The sequence below is a fragment of the Sorex araneus genome, chromosome 4, assembly GCF_027595985.1.
Source record: "Sorex araneus isolate mSorAra2 chromosome 4, mSorAra2.pri, whole genome shotgun sequence".
In the NCBI taxonomy this organism is placed as follows: Eukaryota; Metazoa; Chordata; class Mammalia; order Eulipotyphla; family Soricidae; genus Sorex; species Sorex araneus.
In genome coordinates this window covers 37,216,858-37,237,671 of record NC_073305.1, presented here as the reverse complement: position 1 = coordinate 37,237,671, position 20,814 = coordinate 37,216,858, and the positions used below count along the sequence as shown (strand labels likewise).

The 20,814-nt window shown below is 41.0% G+C and overlaps 1 protein-coding gene across 1 annotated transcript in view; it reads left to right on the top strand.

The window, feature by feature from the left end:
• SCN11A (sodium voltage-gated channel alpha subunit 11) overlaps positions 1-20,814 on the top strand; it is a 113,351-nt gene that overhangs the window by 65,308 nt on the left and 27,229 nt on the right. Inside the window, exons 13-18 of the mRNA XM_004614562.3 lie at positions 3,916-4,116; positions 7,064-7,441; positions 11,084-11,494; positions 15,729-15,839; positions 16,500-16,611; positions 18,676-18,830. Coding sequence (XP_004614619.3) covers positions 3,916-4,116; positions 7,064-7,441; positions 11,084-11,494; positions 15,729-15,839; positions 16,500-16,611; positions 18,676-18,830 — 1,368 coding nt within the window. The remainder of the gene's footprint in view (positions 1-3,915; positions 4,117-7,063; positions 7,442-11,083; positions 11,495-15,728; positions 15,840-16,499; positions 16,612-18,675; positions 18,831-20,814) is intronic.

The following is a 20,814-nucleotide window of genomic DNA, read 5'->3' as shown; positions in this document are numbered from 1 at the left end:
TCTCCTGGGATGGATCTAAGCTCAGGTAACTGGGAAACTAACATAGGGAGTTCAGACATTAGTAGCTCAATACAGATCGACAAAGCTGTTCCTGGTAGGGTTTCAGTCATACAGTGTACCAACACCCATCCCTCCACAAGTGTACATTTCCCAACACCAGTGTCCCCGATTTCCCTCCCACCACCCTCTCCCCAGCCTGTCTTTATGTGAGGCAACTTCCTTCTCTCTCTCTCTCTCTCTCTCTCTCTCTCTCTCTCTCTCTCTCCTTTTAGGCATTATGGTTTACAGTACAGGTACTGAGAGGTTATGTTTGTTTCTTCACCTATTTTCAGCACACAGTTCTTATCCCAACTATCTTTGTCATAGTGATCTGTTCTCTATCCCAACTGCCTTCTCCCCAGCACTTGACCCCTAACCTATTTAAAAATTAAGGTTTATGCATTACTAGTTTAGACATAATGTTTCACTATTACTAGACCATAATATAGTGCAGCATAAATTTTATATGAACTGAATAATCTCAAAATTTATGTGACTTGCTTTATTTATTTTCTTTACCTCTTATTTTACTTTTTTAAAAAAATTTATTCTTTTATTGAATCACCATGTGACTTGCTTTATTTTGATAATTGCTTTATTGTGGTAGTCTGGAATCAAACCCACAGCCTCTCCAAGGTGCATGCACATATACACATACACGCATATATGTACACATATAAATGCATGTGCGTTTATATCTATATGTGTATATATGTATTTTGTGTGTGTTGATAAGAACACATTGCACTTATTGAAACAGGAACTAATCCACAGAGCAGCTTCTGATACCTTGTTGAGGGTGATATAGAACTGGAAGTACGACCTGTCAGTCTTATTTCTACATCTTGCCCCCCTTATTTCTACATTCTGCCCATAAGGAATATGTATATAGCTGAAATGCTGTGCAGGCTTCTGGTGGGTCTAATTGTGGACCGTCTTCATTAAAGTTTACTGTCTGTGAGAGGAAGTACCTGGTGCACACAATGGGTGTCATTAGATTTCAAGCTGCGTGATAACCCTAACCCACTCAAAGCCTTCTAACAGATAGGATCTGCTGGCTCTGTGCCAGCACATTCCTCTGTCTCTTACTGCGGTAACCCAGGAATACGCTGGCAGTATTATTTTCCCTGGTGGCAGAATGTTATACCCTTAGGGTAGTGGTTCCTGTCTTAGCTAAGTCAGTAGACCCATCTTTCAGCACCTCCTGGTGGAAGGAGTCTTGGGATAAGTTCCAGAGAACTCCCCAAATTACACCCCCCACCCCCAGCATCCCCCTTCTCACATTATCCACTGACCCAGCTATGGAAAACGATGTAAGCCCCATTCCCAGATCTCCCACCGGGGAGGCATCCTGAAGGCTGAGCTGAAACTATGTTTTGCAGTCAGGAGTGGCCCAACCAGGGGGATTGCCCCATTAGCTGGAAGACTGCTTCATGAGCGGAGGGGAGAAGGCAGATGGAATAGAGAAGGGATCACTAAAAAAATGATGTCTGGAGGAACCAGATGGGATGGGAGATGCATGCCAAAAGTAGATAATGGACCAAACATGATGACCTCTCAGTGTCTGTGTTGCAAGCCATAATGCCCAAAAGTAGAGAGAAAGTATGGGGAATATTGTCTGCCATGGAGGCAGGGGGAGGGTGGGAAAGGGGGGGGTATTCCCGGGATATTGGTGGTGGGGAATGTGCACTGGTGGAAGGATGGGTGTTTGATCATTGTGAGATTGTAACCCAAACATGAAAGCTTGTAACTATCTCACGGTTACTCAATAAAAATTAAAAAAAATTTTTTTTTAAAAAAGAGTGACCCAAATAACTTCTATCTTTCACTTTCATCAGAGGCAGAAAACACAGAGATACTGTTAGAGTCTAAGTACATAGGCAGTACCAATACCCTAGCTCCTTGAAAAGCAGCCCACATATAGCCTTGCTTCCATAAACACACAATGCAAAGGTGGCAGCCACTTTATCTGTTGAGCCTCTAGAGTGGTGGAGAGGAGGCCTTGGAGCCTTCAGTTTGAAAAAAAAAATCCAAATGTCTTCTCTTCTAAGGAGTACACTGGAAGTAAGCAGACCCTGGAATTCTGTTGGACTGAATTTGAAAATGGACTTTCTAGACTTTGGGATTGCTTGAATCAGGGGAGTAAATAAGAGTTCCCAACAATCTATAAATAGCAATTAAGTTGGAAAACTAATTGTTCCAGGACTAGAGCGATAGCACAACGGGTAGGGCGTTTGCCTTGCACGCGGCCGACCCAGGTCCGATTCCTCCATCCCTCTCGAAGAGCCCGGCAAGCTACCAAGAGTATCCTGCCCCCACGGCAGAGCCTGGCAAGATACCCATGGCATATTCGATATGCCAAAATCAGTAACAACAAGTCTCACAATGGAGACGTTACTGGCGCCTGCTCCAGCAAATAGATGAACAATGGGACGACAGTGCAATTGTTCCAAGGCAACTAGGGATGCTATGGGATTAGACACCTAAAACCTGAAGGAGATAGAAGAAGGAAGAGAGGGTCAAAATTCGGCCAGGGTTAGTTGATCACGTAAACTAGAACAGGCAACCTAAATACCTTCACGTGCTGGTTGTGCTAATGGGAGGGGTAGACAATAGTATTTAAAGTGAAATAATATGGTAAGCTTTTAATTTTCTTTGCCACTACTGATTTTATTTTATTGCTTATTTTGTATTAATTTTTTCTATTATTTCATCTCACTTGTGCTCTTTTATTTTAGGGATTAAAATATAGAAAGTCATAGAATCGTTGCAAAAACTAAGCATCTGTTCCTTTTTAATAAGGAAATTTAATAATGCATGCCATTTTTTCTTTTCTAAAAGAGAGTCTTATAACTGGAAACAGTTTAAAATCCCTTATTCATTTTCATATTGCCTTGATATTTTCACACCATTGTTTTTTTTTTTCATTTCTCCTAAGTCTGTGTAATAGAGAAGGCACTTTTTGTTATGAACAAATGCTCTTCTTAACTTCTGCCGAGATAAGGTAGATTTCGTTTTGAACTTGGTTGCTGCTTATTCAACATTTCACAGATTTCTTAAGGCTTTATTTTTTGCAACTATCAAAAGAAAAACCCCCAGATATCTATTTTTGCCCATGAAAACACATAACTCAGCACATTTTGTAGCTCTTGCACTTCCTTTAATGCTATGATATTTTGATCTAGAATAAGGAACCCTGCATTTTGAGTGAGTTTTTAGGGTTCTATTTCAATTTATTGATCTCCCAGTGTAAGATTTACTTTATATTTTGAGCTGCTCAAAGACATATTTCCTTCCTGGAAATTCTCTGCTCTGGGAATCTTAAAAAAACAAATTTCTTTCTCATCAAAATGTTCAGATTGAGTGGTTAAGTGAATGTCTACTTGGAATCTGATTTATGTTGGGTGTTTATTTTTGGTTTTTAGGGCTCTTATTCTCCTGTCTCCTTCCTTTTGAAGTTTTAATTTGTATTTTAGAATTTGGAGGAATTTCTTGACACTTCCTACCACTGCCATCAACCAGGAAAACAACTTTGCTTTATAAGTAATATTTACTTAAAATAATACTTATTCTCCACCCTGAGAACTGCCTTTGAAGTTGGTAGTATTAGAATGGGAACCACGAAGGTGGATGGAAAGGGTGGTGAGGTCATACGACAGTAATAAGCATTTCATCCCATGGACTTTAGGATAAATTCTATTTAATTTTTCTGTAACACCTATGGAAACATTACTGGTGCCCACTCGAGCAAATCAATGAACAATGGGATGACAGTGACAGTGACAATAACACCTATAATTTCCCTAGGACATTCTAAAAAGTGTATCTTCAAGGACTGATGGTTTCCTTTTCTCATTCTCTTTTGTTCTGTTGCAGGTTTTCACCGGGATCTTTTTGGCAGAAATGTGCCTAAAAATTATTGCTCTCGATCCCTATCACTACTTTAGTCGAGGCTGGAATGTTTTTGACAGCATTGTTGCTCTTCTGAGTTTTGCTGATGTGATGCACACTCGGATTTCGGAGAAGTTGCATGATCGAAGTGTAGATCGAAGGTCCTATATTCGTTCTTTTAGAGTGGTAAGGCACTTTCTTTCTTGTTTTACTAAATAACTTCACTACCAGGATTGAAAATAATCTTGAGTGCATGCAATGGCTGTTTGAGATCAATTTTTAAAAATCTTTCCTTAACTGGGAACCAAAAATGCACCTCCTAGCTCCTGCCCCAACTCTTCAATACCCCAGGGGGTCTTCAGTCAGCCGAACCTCCACTCCATTCCACCCCCACATTGATCCTTTGGGTAACTATATGCAAATTGTCTTTTGGAGTTAAGAATTTTCTCTTTGTGTATAGCCTCTTCAATGCCCATTCACCTCATTCAACTGAAACAAGCACTCTTCTATCTGAGACCCACAATGGTGGGGGTTGTGTGAGGACTGTTGAAGAGTTCAGCAGAAAAATGGGCACAGCTGCCTACTGGTACCTCAAGCATGAATCATTCTCCCTCTTTGCACTAACCATTGGAGGCAAGCCAGAAACCTTTGCAGAGCACCTCAGTGAGCTGGCACAGAGAAAGGCTCTCTCCCTCCCTTCCTCTTTCCTTTCCTTCCATCCTCCCTCCCTCCCTCCCTCCCTCCCTCCCTCCCTCCCTCCCTCCCTCCCTCCCTCCCTCCCTCCCTCCCTCCCTCCCTCCCTCCCTCCCTCCCTTCCTCCCTTCCTTCCTTCCTTCCTTCCTTCCTTCCTTCCTTCCTTCCTTCCTTCCTTCCTTCCTTCCTTCCTTCCTTCCTTCCTTCTTCCTCCCTCCCTCCCTCCCTCCCTTCCTCCCTTCCTTCCTTCCTTCCTTCCTTCCTTCCTTCCTTCCTTCCTTCCTTCCTTCCTTCCTTCCTTCCTTCCTTCCTTCCTCCCTCCCACCCTCCCTCCCTCCCTTCCTTCCTCACACCCGGTGCTCCCAGCTCTACACTCAGGAATTAATGCTGGTGGTGTTCAGGGGACTATATGGGATGCTGAGGATCAAACCTGGGTTGGCCACATGCAAGGCAAGTGCCCTATTATAATATCCTCCAGCCCCTCTTATTTTTATTTTATTTATTTATTTTTGATGTATCACCATGAGGTATAGTTACAGACTTACAAACTTTCATGCTTACATTTTAGCCATACAATAATTGAGTACCCATCCCTCCACCAGTGCCCATTCTCCACCACCAATGATTCCAGTATCCCTCCCACCACCCCCACCTCTTTTTTTTTTTTTAAAGAGAAGCAAATCACTGCCTTTTAGAAGTTTCCAGGAACAATGGAAAGCAGGAATAGTAATGGCCACAATGAGAAGTAGAGTATGACAGAACCCAAGAGAAGTAAGGAGAGAAATGTGCAGAATCTAGGAAACCTTCAAGACGGCATTCTGTTCTCTGAATTTCAAGACTCATTAATTGGTTTTACAAAGAGGGATTTTAAAACCTAGAGAGTGAGACATTTGATTCATTTATCTTCTTGGGGATATGCTAGGAAACCACACTCTCAAAGCTAGGTGCTATGAAGGTGTTCTAAAGTGTTCTTGGTACTCAGGTGAGCAAAGTTACATTTGCAATTGTTTAGGCTTATTATAGCCATGCTCTGAATGAGACATTCTCTGGCATTGCCTGTTTAGGAGACCAGAATCATTTTTTAAAAATTTTTTAGTTTTTGTGCCACACCTGGTGGTGCTCAGGGTTAACTCCTGTATCTGCACTCAGGAATCACTTTTGGTAGTGCTCAGGGGACCATATGGAATGCCAGGGATTGAACCTGGGTGAGCACATGCAAGGCAAGTACCCTACCCACTGTACTACATACAACTCCAGCCCCTCAGAATTATAATTTTTGGCTGAGATATTCCAAGTTGCCCTTGTGGTCTTTCTCTTGAGGGCATTAAGTGTTGTTGACATGGAGTACTTCCACCTCCAAAGACTTAATGCTTAATAGATTTGTACTTTGGAGAAAAGTAATTGTATTATATGAAAAATTGCCTCTGAAACTAGTTGCTTTGTTATTTTCTATTATTATTGTTTCCTATGGATCTATAATGTTACATGAGAAAAGTTTCCATTGGGAAAAATATGTGTAGTAACTGGCTTCTCTCTTGAATGCAGACTGCCATATTGCTTTCATCATTGTTATAGAGTTTATGTTAAAAACTTAGAAACTGAGATTATCTGATGCAGGGGTTAGCAACATTTTTCTCTACAAGGTCAGATAATATAATATTTCACAGACCATATGGTCTCTATCAACTTTTCCATTATTGTGTAGACATTCAAGATTGTATGGCCTGCCTGTATTCTAATAAACATTTCAATATGGCTGTAGACATTTGAATGCCATAGTGTTTTAATGTGTAATTAAATATTCTTTTTTGGATCATTTTCTAGCTATTAAAGCATTTTAAAGCATATTTAATTCTCAGGTCATCCAAAAACAAAGCAGAGTTTTTAATTCTTGTTATAGAGCAGATGGTCTCAAAGCACTAATTTTATCATAGTAAATATATAGACTCTGTTCCACCATTATTCTTGTTATTTTATTTTATTTTTTATTAGTGAATCACCATGAGTTACAGTTACAAACTTATGAACTTTCATGTTTGCATTTTGTTTATATCCCTCCACCAGTGCCCAGTCCCCTCCACCAATGTTCCCAGTATCCCTCCCACCCTCCCCCCATCCCTCCCACCCCACCCCACCTCTGTGGCAGGGCATTTCCTTTTGTTCTCTCTCTCCTTTTGGGTGTTGTGTTCCACCATTATTCTAAATTCTTATTGTTAAAAGGTAGAATGAAATATATTTGTGTATAAATAAAAATATATTAATTGAGTGTTAGATTGGTCTAGGGAGTGGGGGGGACCATATTTGGGGTGGATCTGGGTTAGAAAAGATTTCTGAATTCCATGAATCCCCGGGTCTGGGGACATGTGAAGTGCTTTATAGCAAAGCAGATAGAATTTGTCTTTAACTGGCTTTTCTTCCATGTTTGTCTACTGTGTTATAGCTGAGGGTCTTCAAGTTAGCCAAGTCCTGGCCAACTTTAAACACACTGATTAAAATTATCGGCCACTCAGTCGGAGCTCTTGGAAACCTCACTGTGGTCCTGACCATCGTGGTCTTCATCTTCTCAGTGGTCAGCATGCAGCTTTTTGGTTTTCACTTTAATTCCACAAGAACTGCTTCAAGCTCCTGTGTCAATGCACTTCCAGTCTCACCACAGAAACGACGCTGGCACATGGGGAATTTCTTTCATTCCTTTCTGGTGGTGTTCCGCATCCTCTGCGGGGAATGGATTGAAAACATGTGGGAATGTATGCAGGAAACGGATGACACACTGTGCATCATTGTCTTTCTCTCCATCATGGTGATAGGCAAACTTGTGGTGAGTGCTTTGACTTTTTAAAATACAAGGACTAAAATAGCTGATGACTTTTTTTGGCAGTATTTCATGAGGGGAGATTGTTATTATGAATAAAATAGAATAATCATTCAAATTTGTTTTGAGAAAAACCTGGAAAACATAAAATAGAACCTTCCTGTCATATAGTGGCCATGTTGACAGGATCCCCTAAATGTAGCCTCTCTAGGTGATTTTTCTTTTCTTTCTTTTTTTTTTTTACTTATTTTTATTGAATCGCTGTGAGAACAGTTACAAAGCTTTCAGGTTTAAGTCTCAGTCATAAATGATCAAACACCCATCTCTTCACCTGTACACATGTCCCAACACCAAGACCACCAGTATACCCCCTCCCACCCTGTCTGTGTGGCAGATGATTTTCATTTTACTCTCTCTTTACTTTGATTACATTCAATTTTTTGACAGAAGACCCACTATTATTATTTGGAATTTCCCCCCAATAATCAGACCTGCCAAAAAGGCACTGTAGCACTGTAGCACTGTCGTCCCGTTGCTCATCGATTTGCTCGAGCAGGTACCAGTAACGTCTCCATTGAGAGACTTGTTGTTACTGATTTTGGCATATTGAATACACCACGGGTAGCTTCCCAGGCTCTGCAGTGTGGGTGGGATACTCTTGGTAGCTTGCCGGGTTCTCTGAGAGGGATGGAGGAATCGAACCCGGGTCAGACACGTGCAAGGCAAATGCCCTACCTGCTGTGCTATTGCTCCAGCCCATTCAGCCCATTCTATGTGGTACCAGGGCTCAAACCCAGGTCCCCTGTGTGCAAGGCAAGTGCCCTACCCACTGCACTATATCTCTGGCCCTTCAACTTCTTTATAATTAAAAAAGAGGCATCATTAGATAATTTGTTTTCTATTGCTGATAATGAAGAACATATGATGCCATGCGGCCTTGAAAGCAGCTGTGTAATTAAGCCCAGAGGGATTTCTACCAGAAGTTGCTGGATTCTAAGACTGGTTTTTGTGCCTCTGGGATCATGGCCGTTCAGGAGTGGAGGAGCCATTCATGGGTGGCCACTCGGGGTCTCCTCCGGGTGGGGAGCTGGACCGGTTCCGCCCCCTCATCCGGAGAGTCCCCACTCGCCTTGTCAGTCAAGCTTGTACCTCTCTGTCCAATAGGCTCTGAAAGATGGCAGTCACCATGCTTCCGCTGAGGGGAGAAGGCAAAGGGACAATGCCCTTTCCCTCGGGGTGGTACGGGGCCATAGCTTAATTCAGAGTCTAGGAGCATTTCTGCCAAAAGCCTCTGGGTTCTGAGATTGGTTTGTGTGCCTCTGGGATGATGGCCGTTCAGGAGCGGAGGAGCCATTCTCTAGGTGATTTTTCTAAGGCAACCTTTGTTTGTCTGAAATAGAGGTTCATGGCTTAATGTGGTTATAAGATACAAAGGGATTTTCACTGCAGAGCAGTTTTTTTGTTCTTAAAATATAAGCTCTGAGAACTGAGTATATGGGGCCAGAGCAATAGTGCAGTGGGTAGGGTGCTTGCCTTACATGCAGCTTACCTTGGTTCAGTCCTCAGCTCCACATAAGGTCCCCACAGCTCTGCCAGGACCGATCCCTGAGCACAGAGTTAGGAGTAATCCCTGAGCACTGATCACACCCCCACCCCCAAAAAAGAACTGAAAAATGCTTTGCATTTAGGTGACTGGTTCCTAAATGCACCATCACCATGTGGTTCTTTAAGCACTGCTGGGAGCACTGATCTAGGAGTAGCAGCTGAGCATCATGGGGTGTGTAATTCCTCACTCCCTCCCCCCCCCAAAAAAAAGAAAAAAAAGGATGAGGGTAAAATGGACATTTTATGCTCTCTGGTTCTTTGTATGACTGTGACTCCTGGTAGAACTGCAGCTACTTTGCAGCCATGAGAAGCATCCTAAGGCAGAACCACCACCGGGAAAGGGGGAGTGGAAGGATGGCACAGTGTACTTTCAAGTACTGATCAGTCCCCTATTCCATTTTCAAAATACTTTACACTTTATTATTCTGTAAGCTGCCATGAACATTTTCCTTGCAGTTGAAAGCATATTTACAGAGGGGCCAGGACAATAATATAACAGGTGAGGTGTTTGCCTTGCATGCATCTGACTCAGGTCTTATCTCTGACATCCCATATAGTCCCCCAAGTACTGCCAGGAGTAATTTCTGAGTGCAGAGCCAAGAGTAAGCCCTGGACACTGCTTACTCTTGGGCCACCAGGTCCAAAAGACTAACAAACAAAACAAAAAACAAACAAACAAAATCCCCCAAAACCCCAAACACCAAAAAAAAGGGGGATTTTCAGAAGATCCCACCCACGCGGCAGAGCCTGGTAAGCTACCCGTGTAGGTATTGAAAAGGATACATGTGATGAGGTAAAGGTGATGGAGATCGAGAGGAGAGCTGAGGCAAAGAGCAGGGATCTCGTGGTGAAGCTGGGAGAGTGACTAAATCCATTCAGACCCAAAGGCTGCACAATTTCGAGCTTGTGAGAGCCATAAACAAAAGAGTTTTATGAGGCAATACTTTGACTTGAGAACATACATGCCAAAAACTCAAGAAGGAAGTTGTTGCTCTGAATTCAAAGTAGAATGTGCTTTAATAGAAGAATTGCAGATTAGATCTCTTGAGTTTGCCATGAGGTTGCACCAGTCTGCTTGATCCTAGTCGGGCTCTATAGTATATGTTGCTTATATATTGATAAACAAGATTCATACATGTTCTCTTTAACTTCAATTTTCCTTTTGTCTTGTTTTGCTGTCACTTCCACTTCCTCAATCTTTTATCTTGTATATAGCTTACAGATGAACTTCCTTGAAAAGCAGAAAGACATTTCTTTCATCTAACTTTATTAAAACATTGTGTTTTACAAAGTTGTTCATAATACAGTTGTATTGGGGCATTCAATGTTTCAACACCAACCCTATTAGTATGACCTTCCTTCCACTATTGCACCCATTTTCCCACTCACCCCTCCAAGCCTGCTCCTGCTAGCAGGATAAGATAATCTGTTTCATATTTCTTGTTACAACAAAATGGGAAATGGAATCATCAAAAAGTAGTTAAGTAAAAGAAAATTTGTGAAAATTGTTATGTATGACAATGGTGTTATTAAAGTCATAGCCTGAGGATTTACTGAGCTGCATGTAGTTGAACCTTCTGTTATTATTTTAACTTATTGAGCTTAGTGGCTTCTATGCAACTTTCCCATCTAATTTGTTGTGCTCCTGCTGGGCTGTCACAGTTGTGAAATTCAGAGGTGTTACATAATCACTTATGTGGCTATCTGATCCAGGAGCTGTAAAACTGGGACAATTCTTTGGTTTGGTGTCTCTTGGGTTAGTCATGAAGCTGTGAAGCTGGGCTGACGTTATATGCCAGAGGCTGTGTGGTGTTTGTGGAACTACTAGACCTTGGGGAAGAACAGCACTGAAGAAGAGGCTCCCTGCCCTCACTCATGGAAGGCCCCAGAGTTTTCAAAGACCAGTGTACCAGGGAGGCAAAGAACTCTTGTTGGAATTTCTTTTGAGTCTTCTGGGAAAAGCCCTGGCAACTTATTTTATAATTTCCTTCGCTAATTATTTTTTTATTCTTGTTGCAATCCCCACCACCTCCCCACCCCTAGGTACTCAACCTCTTCATCGCATTGCTGCTCAATTCCTTCAGCAATGAGGAGAAAGATGGAAACTCAGAAGGAGATGCCAAGAAAACCAAAGTTCAATTAGCCCTAGATCGGTTCTACCGGGCCTTTCGTTTTGTGATAAATACTCTTCAACACTTTTGTTGCCAGTATTGTAGGAGGAAAAAGCTATCAAAACAAAAAGAGGTGACAGATGTGCTTTCCACAGAAACCAAAGAAATCATTCCCTTGGTCATAGAGATGAAAGGGGGTTCATGTGATGAATTTGGACTTCAAACTTCTGCATCAAAGACCTTGAATGTTGGCCAAGATCGAATTTGGTTGGCTCCACTTGCAGAGGAAGAATATGATTTTGACAATCTTCCCAAAATTAATGTACCCGAGACTGAGAAAAAGGTATCAAAATCTCACCTACAAACTTACAGATCATATAAATTTAGCATTGCTATGGAGTGCTAGTTGTCTTCCCTGTACTGGATCCAATAAGGGAATAATAAGGGTATAACACTGTAGCACTGTTGTTCTGTTGTTCATCAATTTGCTCGAGTGGGCACCAGTAACATCTTCACTGTGAGGCTTGTTGTTACTGTTTTTGGCATATCGAATACGCCACGGGTAGCTTGCAAGGCTCTGCCATGTGGGTGGGATATTCTCTGTAGCTGCTGGGGTCTCCGAGAGGGACAGAAGAATCGAACCTGGGTTGGCCACATACAAGGCAAACACCCTACCTGCTGTGCTATTGCTCCAGTCCCAATGAGGGTATTTATCAGTAACCATGACTCAGAGCTGTCTTGCTCAGATGACACATTGGGAGCTGTCAGAGGAATTCCAAGGTCACAGTGATCTGGATGATAGGGGAAGCAAAGGCTTCTGGAAAGTTCTAAAATAGTAGTTTGAAGGGGCCAGACTAATAACACAGTGGGTAAGGCGTGTGCTTTGCACATGACTGACTGAGTTTCAATACCCAGCACCCCATATGGTCCTGAGCCCCACCAGGAGTGATCCCTGGGTTCACAGCCAGGAGTAAGCCCTGAGCAATAACTGGTGTGGCCTCAAAAATAAAACAAAAAAGAGACAGTGGGAACAAACTCAATTTCTGCAGGGATTGGTGGAGGTTCTCGAATGAAGGTGTTGGGAAAAGAGGTCTATGAGGGAGTGTGTGGGTAACACATGACCGAAACAAAGTACTCTGGGCTTCAACCTGGAGGCTGCAGGGCTGTTTGTATATTCCTGTGCTTTCCGCTGTAACAACCACCAACAACATATGGGAGTTCCATTTGCTCAGTATCTTTGCCAATGTTGAATGTTGTCAGTCTTTAATTTTAATGACTTTAATGGGTTTGTAGTGATATCTTATTTAGGATTTATTTTTTTCACTGATAAAAATTTGCACATTTTTTACATCTCTTTTGGCTGTTTATATATACAATATATTTATATATATTATATATTCATTGATGTAGTATCTATTGCCCATTTTTGGTTGAAAGACTATTTCTTATCATTGAGTTCTAGGAATATATTAACTATTATGAATACTAAACCTTTTATATATATTGTGTAAATTTTTTTCCTTCCTTTCTTCACTTCCCTCCCTTCTACCTTTCTTCCTTTTTCCTTTCCTTTCTTTCTTTCCTCCTTTTTCGGACCTCACCTGGTAGTGCTCAGGACTATTCCTAGCTCTGTGCTCAGGAATGACCCCTGGGCCCCTGGAGGTATTCAGGGGACCATATGTAGTGCCAGGGATTTGAACCAGAGTCAAGGCAGAAAAAGACACGTGAAAGGCAAGTGCTTTACCTTTTCCCAGCTCCATATTGTACACATTTTCTGCTTGTCTGTGGTCTACCTGTTGTTTTCCTTATGGTCTCTTTCAATGAGCAGAAGAATTTCATTCTGTAAAAGTCTAATCTATCAATATCTTCCTCTATGATTCATGTATTTTATTTCTATTTTAAGAAGTCTTTGTGTATATCAAAGTTGTAAAAATTTACTCAGATCTTTTCTTTGATAATTTTATAGGTTTGACACTAAGATTAATTTCATAATTGATGTCAACTTAATTTTATTTATTTATTTATTTATTTATTTTTACTTATTGGGCCATACCTGGCAATCCTGGCTCTGCACCCAAGAGTTACTCTTAGCAGTGCTCAGAGGACCATATGAGATAGTAGGAATTGTACTTGAGTTTACTGTGTCCAAGACAAATGCCCTACCAGTTGTTCTGTGGCTTAGCTCCAAGTTAGGCTTTTATATACATTACTAGAATACTTATATGTCTATGTATTCTAGTATCATATACAGAAAAGACTATTCTTTTCCCATTGGATTAATTTGGTATTTTTGTAAAATTTCAAATGACCAGGGTGCCAGAGAAGTTAAGGCACTTGTTTGCAAACTGCCAACCCCAGTTTGACTCCTGGTACTTTGAATGGTCCCCTGAGCACCACCAGGAGTGATCCCTGAGCACAGAGCCAGGAGAAAGTTCTGAGCACCTCTGGGTGTAATTTAAGAACAAAACACAAAAATCAACTGACCATAAATATCTAAACCTTTTTCTGGATTCTTAATTCTGTTTTATTGACTTAGGTCTATTTTACATTTTTTTAATACTGTCCATCCTATCTTGATGACTGTCCACTTAGGCAACACTGCAAGTTATAATTGGTACGTAACATTGTGTGGGAATCTCTCAGTCATTACAGTTTCAATGAGTGATGGAATTGGGAAGTCCCTTACCCTGTCATCTGGCTCTAGTAAAAAACCTGCAGACTAGTTTCTTGTTAACTAGATTCTCTTTAGAATATGCTTTACTAAAAAGAAAGCTCTCACACGTTTCAGAATAATTCCTTTCTGAAATCTCCCTCTCCTGCTGGAATACAGCAGTTTCCTGCCGATATTTACTGTGTTAGAGTTTCAAAACTCACAAACATGGACGGGACCCCTGGAGGTTTTGTTTTGAAGACTTCTCCACCCTGAGCTTCCAGCAACTTGTCAAGGATAGCTGAGGTTGTCACATCCCGACACTGGGTCCCAGGAACATACTTGCTTCTGGGTTTCTGCTTGAGTAAGTCATGAGTCTCTGTATTACCTGGGAGTTTCTGCAGTTTGGCAGGGCAGCAGTTGCCGGGGCTTTCTTTTCTCTAAGGACATTTCTCTGATCTAAGAACAGTTGTTGATTTTCATTTTGTTCAGCTTTTTATTTAGGATGGATTAGAGACTTCCAGGTTTCTTACACGTGAGATTAGGAACTGGCAGTCTCTCTCTGGGAAGTTTAAAAGTTACAAATCCATTCTTCTTATTATTATCGGGCTATTACAATTTTGCATTTCTTCTTGAATTTGTTTTGATAGTTTTTGTATTTCTAGGGCTATATTCCTTTCATTGAAGTTATTGTTTTGGGCACAGTTATCAATAATATTCTTTATAATCCATTTAGATTTCTGCAAGGTTGGTATAAATGTCCAGCTTTCACTTCTAATTTTAGTCCTTTGGATTTTCTCTCTCATTCTTTTTGTTATTTAAATCTTATTTAAATAAGTCAGTCTTATTTAAATCTATATCAGGTTGTTGATATTTTTAAATATCAACTTCTAATTTTGTTTATATTGTTAATTACTTTATTAACTTATACTTACGTACTTAGTGTTGCTTTTCTTCTGCTTGCTTTGAGATTAGTTTTCTCTTCTTCTTTTGCCAAGGGGATTAGGAATGTAGGTCACTGGTGGAGTACATATTTCACATACAGCCTGGGTTCAATTCCTGGTCTCCCAAAACCCAGAAAACAAAACCTTAAACTCTTCCAATACTTAAAGATGAAAATTTTTTCTAATTTCTCTGTAATATTTTCTGTAACCTCTGACTAATCTGAAGTGTTAGCCCCCATGTATATTTAATTCTTGAAATTTTAGAGATACTAATTTATAATTTCTCATTGTTATGATCAGAGAACATTCTCTGTGCTGTTTTATTCTATTAAAATTTACTGAGAGTTTTTTTATGCCCTCGGCAGAGCCTAGCAAGCTACCCGTGTGTATTGGATATGCCAAAAACAGTAACAATAAGTCTCTCAATGAGAGAAGTTACTGGTGCCCGCTCGAACAAATCAATGAGCAATGGGATGACAGTGACAGTGACAGTTTTATGCCCTAACATATTACCTGTCATGGAAATATTCTATGTGCATTTGATAAGAACATGCATCCTATTATTTGAGGTCTAGTGTCTTAGAGATATCCCTTAGGTATAATTGATTTATGAAGTTCAATTCTTCTTTCTCCTCTGCAGATCTTCCACTTAGTTGTATTTGCTTTTGAAAATTGGTTATTGAGGTCTTCAACTATTATTGTTGAATTGTCTGTTTCTCCTTTCAATTCTGTTCATTTTTACTTCAATTATTTTGTACAACTGTATTAGGTACGTATATGTTTGTAAAAAATGCTTCCTAACACAAAAGATTTTTCATATAAGGCCTTTATTACTCTGAAGTATTTTCATTCAACTTCCATGTCACTGAGAGATTTTACCATGAATTTTACTGAATCTTATTAAATGCCTTCCCTGTATCATGTATTCTCTCTGATGACATGTCTGGAAGGAATATTAATTCTACTCTGTGTCTCTCTGTCAGGTTTATGCAGGCCCCCAGGAGACCAAGAGCACAAACAGTCCAGCAGTTCCAACTGTAGAAATTGTTGTGTTTTCTGATGATACCTCTCCTTCAATGCAGAATCCCCAAAAGGTAATTTTCCGAAGGGGCTCCCAAATGGAACATGTGAACCATCCTTGCACCTTCAACGTAGTCATTTGGAAAAATATTGATATTAGCAACATTAGCACATTGCAAGTTCACAATCTAGGCCAGGATTTCTTACAATGGCATTTAAGAGTAGAATCATACTTTACAGTGCAAAGACTTATCTGTGAATTACAGGATGTGTGGCATTCCTGGACCCTACCTATTAGTATTTCTCAGTTGTGAACACAAGAACACCTCTAGTCAACATTCTAATGTCTCCTGCAGGGTTAAAGTCAATGATCACCAGAACCTCTGGTGTAGGCCTATTATACTAGAAGATGCCTAAAAGTTGTACTCATTAGTTACTGGCTTTGCTATTTGGAATGAGGCTCCAAATCAGGGGTATGGTTTGAAGAGAGGCCAAGGTTCAGATCTCTCCAGATCCCTTGTCAGAGGAGAACAGTTAAAGGCTTTTCTCCTGAATTCAGGGGAAGGTAGTTCATTTAGAATAAGACCCCCAAAGGAGATACTTTCTTCACACTTGTCATTCTTAGAAATCTTTGATTCACTCATTTTCTCCCTAAAAGAATACACGGTGAGGCTTTTGCACTACCTTAGTGAGAGAGGATATTGATTTCCCCTTTCCTTTGTTCTGATATGCAGAATTTTGATGCCATCAGCTTACTTTCAGATTGTAGCACCATTGATCCACAGAATGCCATGCCGGTATCTGACATTGTTCCCAAAAAGCAACCTGGGAGATGTTTGCCCAAAGGTAAGTGGTAGTATGCCTGCATCCAGATCACATACTATTCAGAAAAGATTCTGTAGGTTAAATTTTTTTTAAATTCTTCATTGATAGATTCCTTCTGTAGTCTGTTGGACCTATTATTAGGAAAGGCAAAAGGGATTTCAGGAACTTCTGGGTTCAGTAAGCTTCATTTACATAGCCCCCAAATAAGGCTCGACAGTCTCAGAGTTTTTTAGAAATTTTTCTTGGCCAATATTTCTGCCACTTTGAATAATCCCCAGTATATCCATTGTGAGGATATTCTTAGGATCATAAACCAAAAGAACTTGACCATAAATTAAGAGTTGACTCAGACTCTTGCCATGCCCTCAGCTCATCCCTTAATATTTTTTTCTGGAAACAGAATAGCACTGCAGTTAAATGCTTTGGCTTTGAAGCTACTCTGGCCATACTCAAATTTAGGGCTGTTCACTTATTGTCTGTTACTTGTTCTGTGCTTCTTGTATAAAATGGGTTTAATAATAGTATCTACTGCAAAAAAATAGTATCTAGTGCAATGGATTGTTGTAGGCATTAAATAAATAAATGTGAAACTTATAAGTATATCTGACCCCTAAAAAGAAATAAATTGTTAACACCATTTCCCAATTCTTTGTATGTCAGGTGGTTTCATCCTATTTGATTCATTATTTACTCATTTTATTAAGGGGAGTTTGTATTTGTATCTGTCTTCCCCATGAGTTCCTTAAAAACAAAGTGACATCATCAATATTGTATTTCTAGAATAAGACCTGGCTCATATTATGGGCAAGTTTGGGCTCGGAAAGAACAACTAAGAATAGGTTTCAAATTCATTGGTGAGATGTTTGATGTTTTCAAAGCTTCCTAAGTAGTTGACAGTCAGCTAGAGGAAGATTACCATTCTCCTGGCTTGTGTTTGAATGGTTCTCTAAAGTGTGCTTATGATAGCAACAGCGGAGATGAAGGATAAAGATGAATTTTAGAAGAATAGAGGGGTAGGGAAAAAGAGAAAAAAATCTACCTTTTGAGAGATATAGGTTTTTGATATTTTAAAAGATGGCAGGAGATGAGGGGGCAGCTTGAGGAGACCACACAGTGGTTTTCGGAGGATGATGAGGAAAGGAGTGGAATGTTGCACTCACCACAAAGTTAAGATGCATGGATTGTGGAGGGAGGAACGAGGAGGAGGGTACAGAGTGAAACAGTCACCTTGGAATGGTGACTCATTCGAACGACTTGTGGGCGTAGTAAGATCAAATGCTCAGCGATGTGCAAACAGCTGGGTCAGCGACCCTATTCTCCCACTATGGTTTGGGTGGTTCACAGCAGCTGTGCCTGCAGTCCTTTGGACACAATTTACTTTTGCAAAATGATAAATAAAGTAAACGCTGCCTAACTATCAACCATGAAATTTCTGTGGCAAACAATAATAATCAAGTGTTTGCGTCTCTGACTGGTTATCTCTATTGATCTTGACTGGTTTTATTGATGTGATTGGTATTAACTCATGGTCAGCTGATCTAGCCTGCATTTGCATGGGTGATTGGACTCTGTACCTCATGGTCTGGTACCAGAATCAGCCCTTTCTCCAGAAATGGCACAAGAGAGCAAGTGGGATGTACAGAGCAAGTGGGACAAATGGCACAAGAGAACAAGTGGGACATGGGTTCAAAATGAACACATTGTGATTCAACTCTACACTATTGTCTAAAATCTTGTGTATGAACCTAGAGTCAAGGAACTGAGGGACTGGGGAGGTATTACAGTGGGTAGGGCACTTACCTTGCACATTGCCAACTGAGTCGATTCCCTGCAACCCACATTGTTCCGAGCCACACCAGGAGTTATCTGGTGAGTGCTGAGCCAGGAATAAACTCAAAGCACAGCTGGGTGTGCCCCCCAAACAAAACCCCAAAACCTCCCAACATGGGACTGAAATAATGCTTTATCTCTCTAATAGAAGGATTTGAAAAGACAAGAAGTGTGACTTACAGGGAGGGGCAACAAGTCAGGTCTATTCATACATTCTTCTGCTGCTCATACTAGTGACATGCTCGTTGCTTGCAGGTCTGCGTTTCTGCTTTCCATGCTGTGTTGTGGACAAGAGAAAGTCCCCCTGGATGCTCTGGTGGAACCTGCGGAAAACCTGCTACCAAATAGTAAAACACAGTTGGTTTGAGAGCTTTATTATCTTTGTGATTCTTCTGAGCAGTGGGGCACTGGTAAATCATCACTGTCTTGTGGGAACATTTGGGAGAAAGGCAGTGGGGGGAGTTGCATTCTGGCTTGGCTCCCGTGGAGATGTTCATGAGATGTTCACCAGACAGGCAAGGGATCTCTGCCACCAGTTTCCTAAGGGATCAGGCGCTTTATGACTTCTGGAATCATGATCCACCTGGGAAATCCCCAAGTCAGAGGATCCAAACCAACATTTTGAAGTGGCTATTGGAGTCTAGTCCAGGTCTGCTCATTAGTCTCAGACAGTTTTGAGTCATCATCTCAATATTCTTCTGCACGTTTCATTCTCTAGTCAGTAATGTTTTTACCTTTCTTTTCCTGAAAACTGCAATGTGGCTTCCTAATTTATTTGTGAGGGGACTTGTCTCCCACATGATCCTCAGAGGGTCTTGTGGCCACTTCTGGCAATTCTCAGCTAACCATTTTGGGAGTTTTATGGTAGGTCCTGAGGATATGGTACTGCTTGAACCCTGTGTAGTCATAATTGACTAGGCCCACCCTAGCAATGCTGGGGTACTCAGGACCATACTTCATAGAGCTCCAGGGTCTCCAGGATTATGTTCATCCTGGGGATGTTCAGAAGTTTATGGGGTACCAGAGACCAAACCCGGAAAGCTTGGTACTATTTCCTGGTTCCCCCACCCCACCCCCGTGCTGCTTTCCCAAAGGTCAAATGTTAGAAGAAGCTTCAGGGACTATAACAGGATATAATAAGTAATCTTGGTGTTTTCCATCACTCTTAAGTCTTAAGAATGATGATAGATCTCTTGAGAGTGAAGATAAAATTATACTGCGTTAGAATGGCCACTCAACACCTCTATTGCAAACCACAATACCCAAAAGGAGAGAGAGATCAAAAGGGAATGCCCTGCCACAGAAATGAAGTGGGCAGGGGGAGGGGGTTGGCGGGTAGGAGGGATACTGAGGTCATTGGTGGTGGAGAATAGGCATTGGTGGAGGGATGAGTAACCAATCATCGTATGACTGAAATGCAAACACAAAAGTTTATAAGTATGTAACAGTACCTCACAGTTATTCACTAATAAAAAAATTTTTTAAGAACCCCCCCAAGGGGCTGGAGCAATAGCACAGCGGGTAGGGCGCTTGCCTTGCACGCGGCCGACCCAGGCTGACCCAGGTTCGAATCCCAGCATCCCATATGGTCCCCTGAGCACCGCCAGGGGTAATTCCTGAGTGTAGAACCAGGAGTAACCCCTGTGCATTGCTGGATGTGACCCAAAAAGCAAAAAAAAAAAAAAAGAACCCCCCCAAAAAAAACCAAAACCAAAAACAAAATCCAAAAAACAAAATTATACTGTGTTATATACATCCTCCCAGATTGAGATACAGTTTGAGTCCCACTGAGGTTTAGAAATAGCTTGGACTCCACCAGCATCCACAGCCACAGAGTTCACAAACTCCTTTCTGCTTTCTGATTATCCAAACAATTCTTAATTCTCACCCTTTGGGTGAAAGTATTTTTCTCTTAGATTACCTGCATATTTCTCTTATCCTTCTCTTTTTCTTTCTTCTCTTCCTCCTATTCCTCCTCCTCTCTTTCTCTTCTTTTTTTTTTTTTTTTAACTTTTTTTTTTTTTTTTTTTTTTTGCTTTTTGGGTCACACCTGGCGATGCACAGGGGTTACTCCTGGCTCTGCACTCAGGAATCACCCCTGGCCGTGCTCAGGGGACCATATGGGATGCTGGGATTCGAACCCGGGTCGGCCGCGTGCAAGGCAAACGCCCTACCCGCTGTGCTATTGCTCCAGCCCCTCTTTCTCTTCTTTTTTATCTTCTGTCTACCCTTAAAGTTGTTATAATATATAGCTAAATTCTATTTGTTATGTGAAAGAAATGGAGTCCTGGGTTCACCTTGTTGATTTGGAGTCACAGAACATTTCACAAGTTATTAACAAGTTGAAGAGACAGAAAGATGTCTTGCTTCTATACCACGGACTGCTGGCTTGAG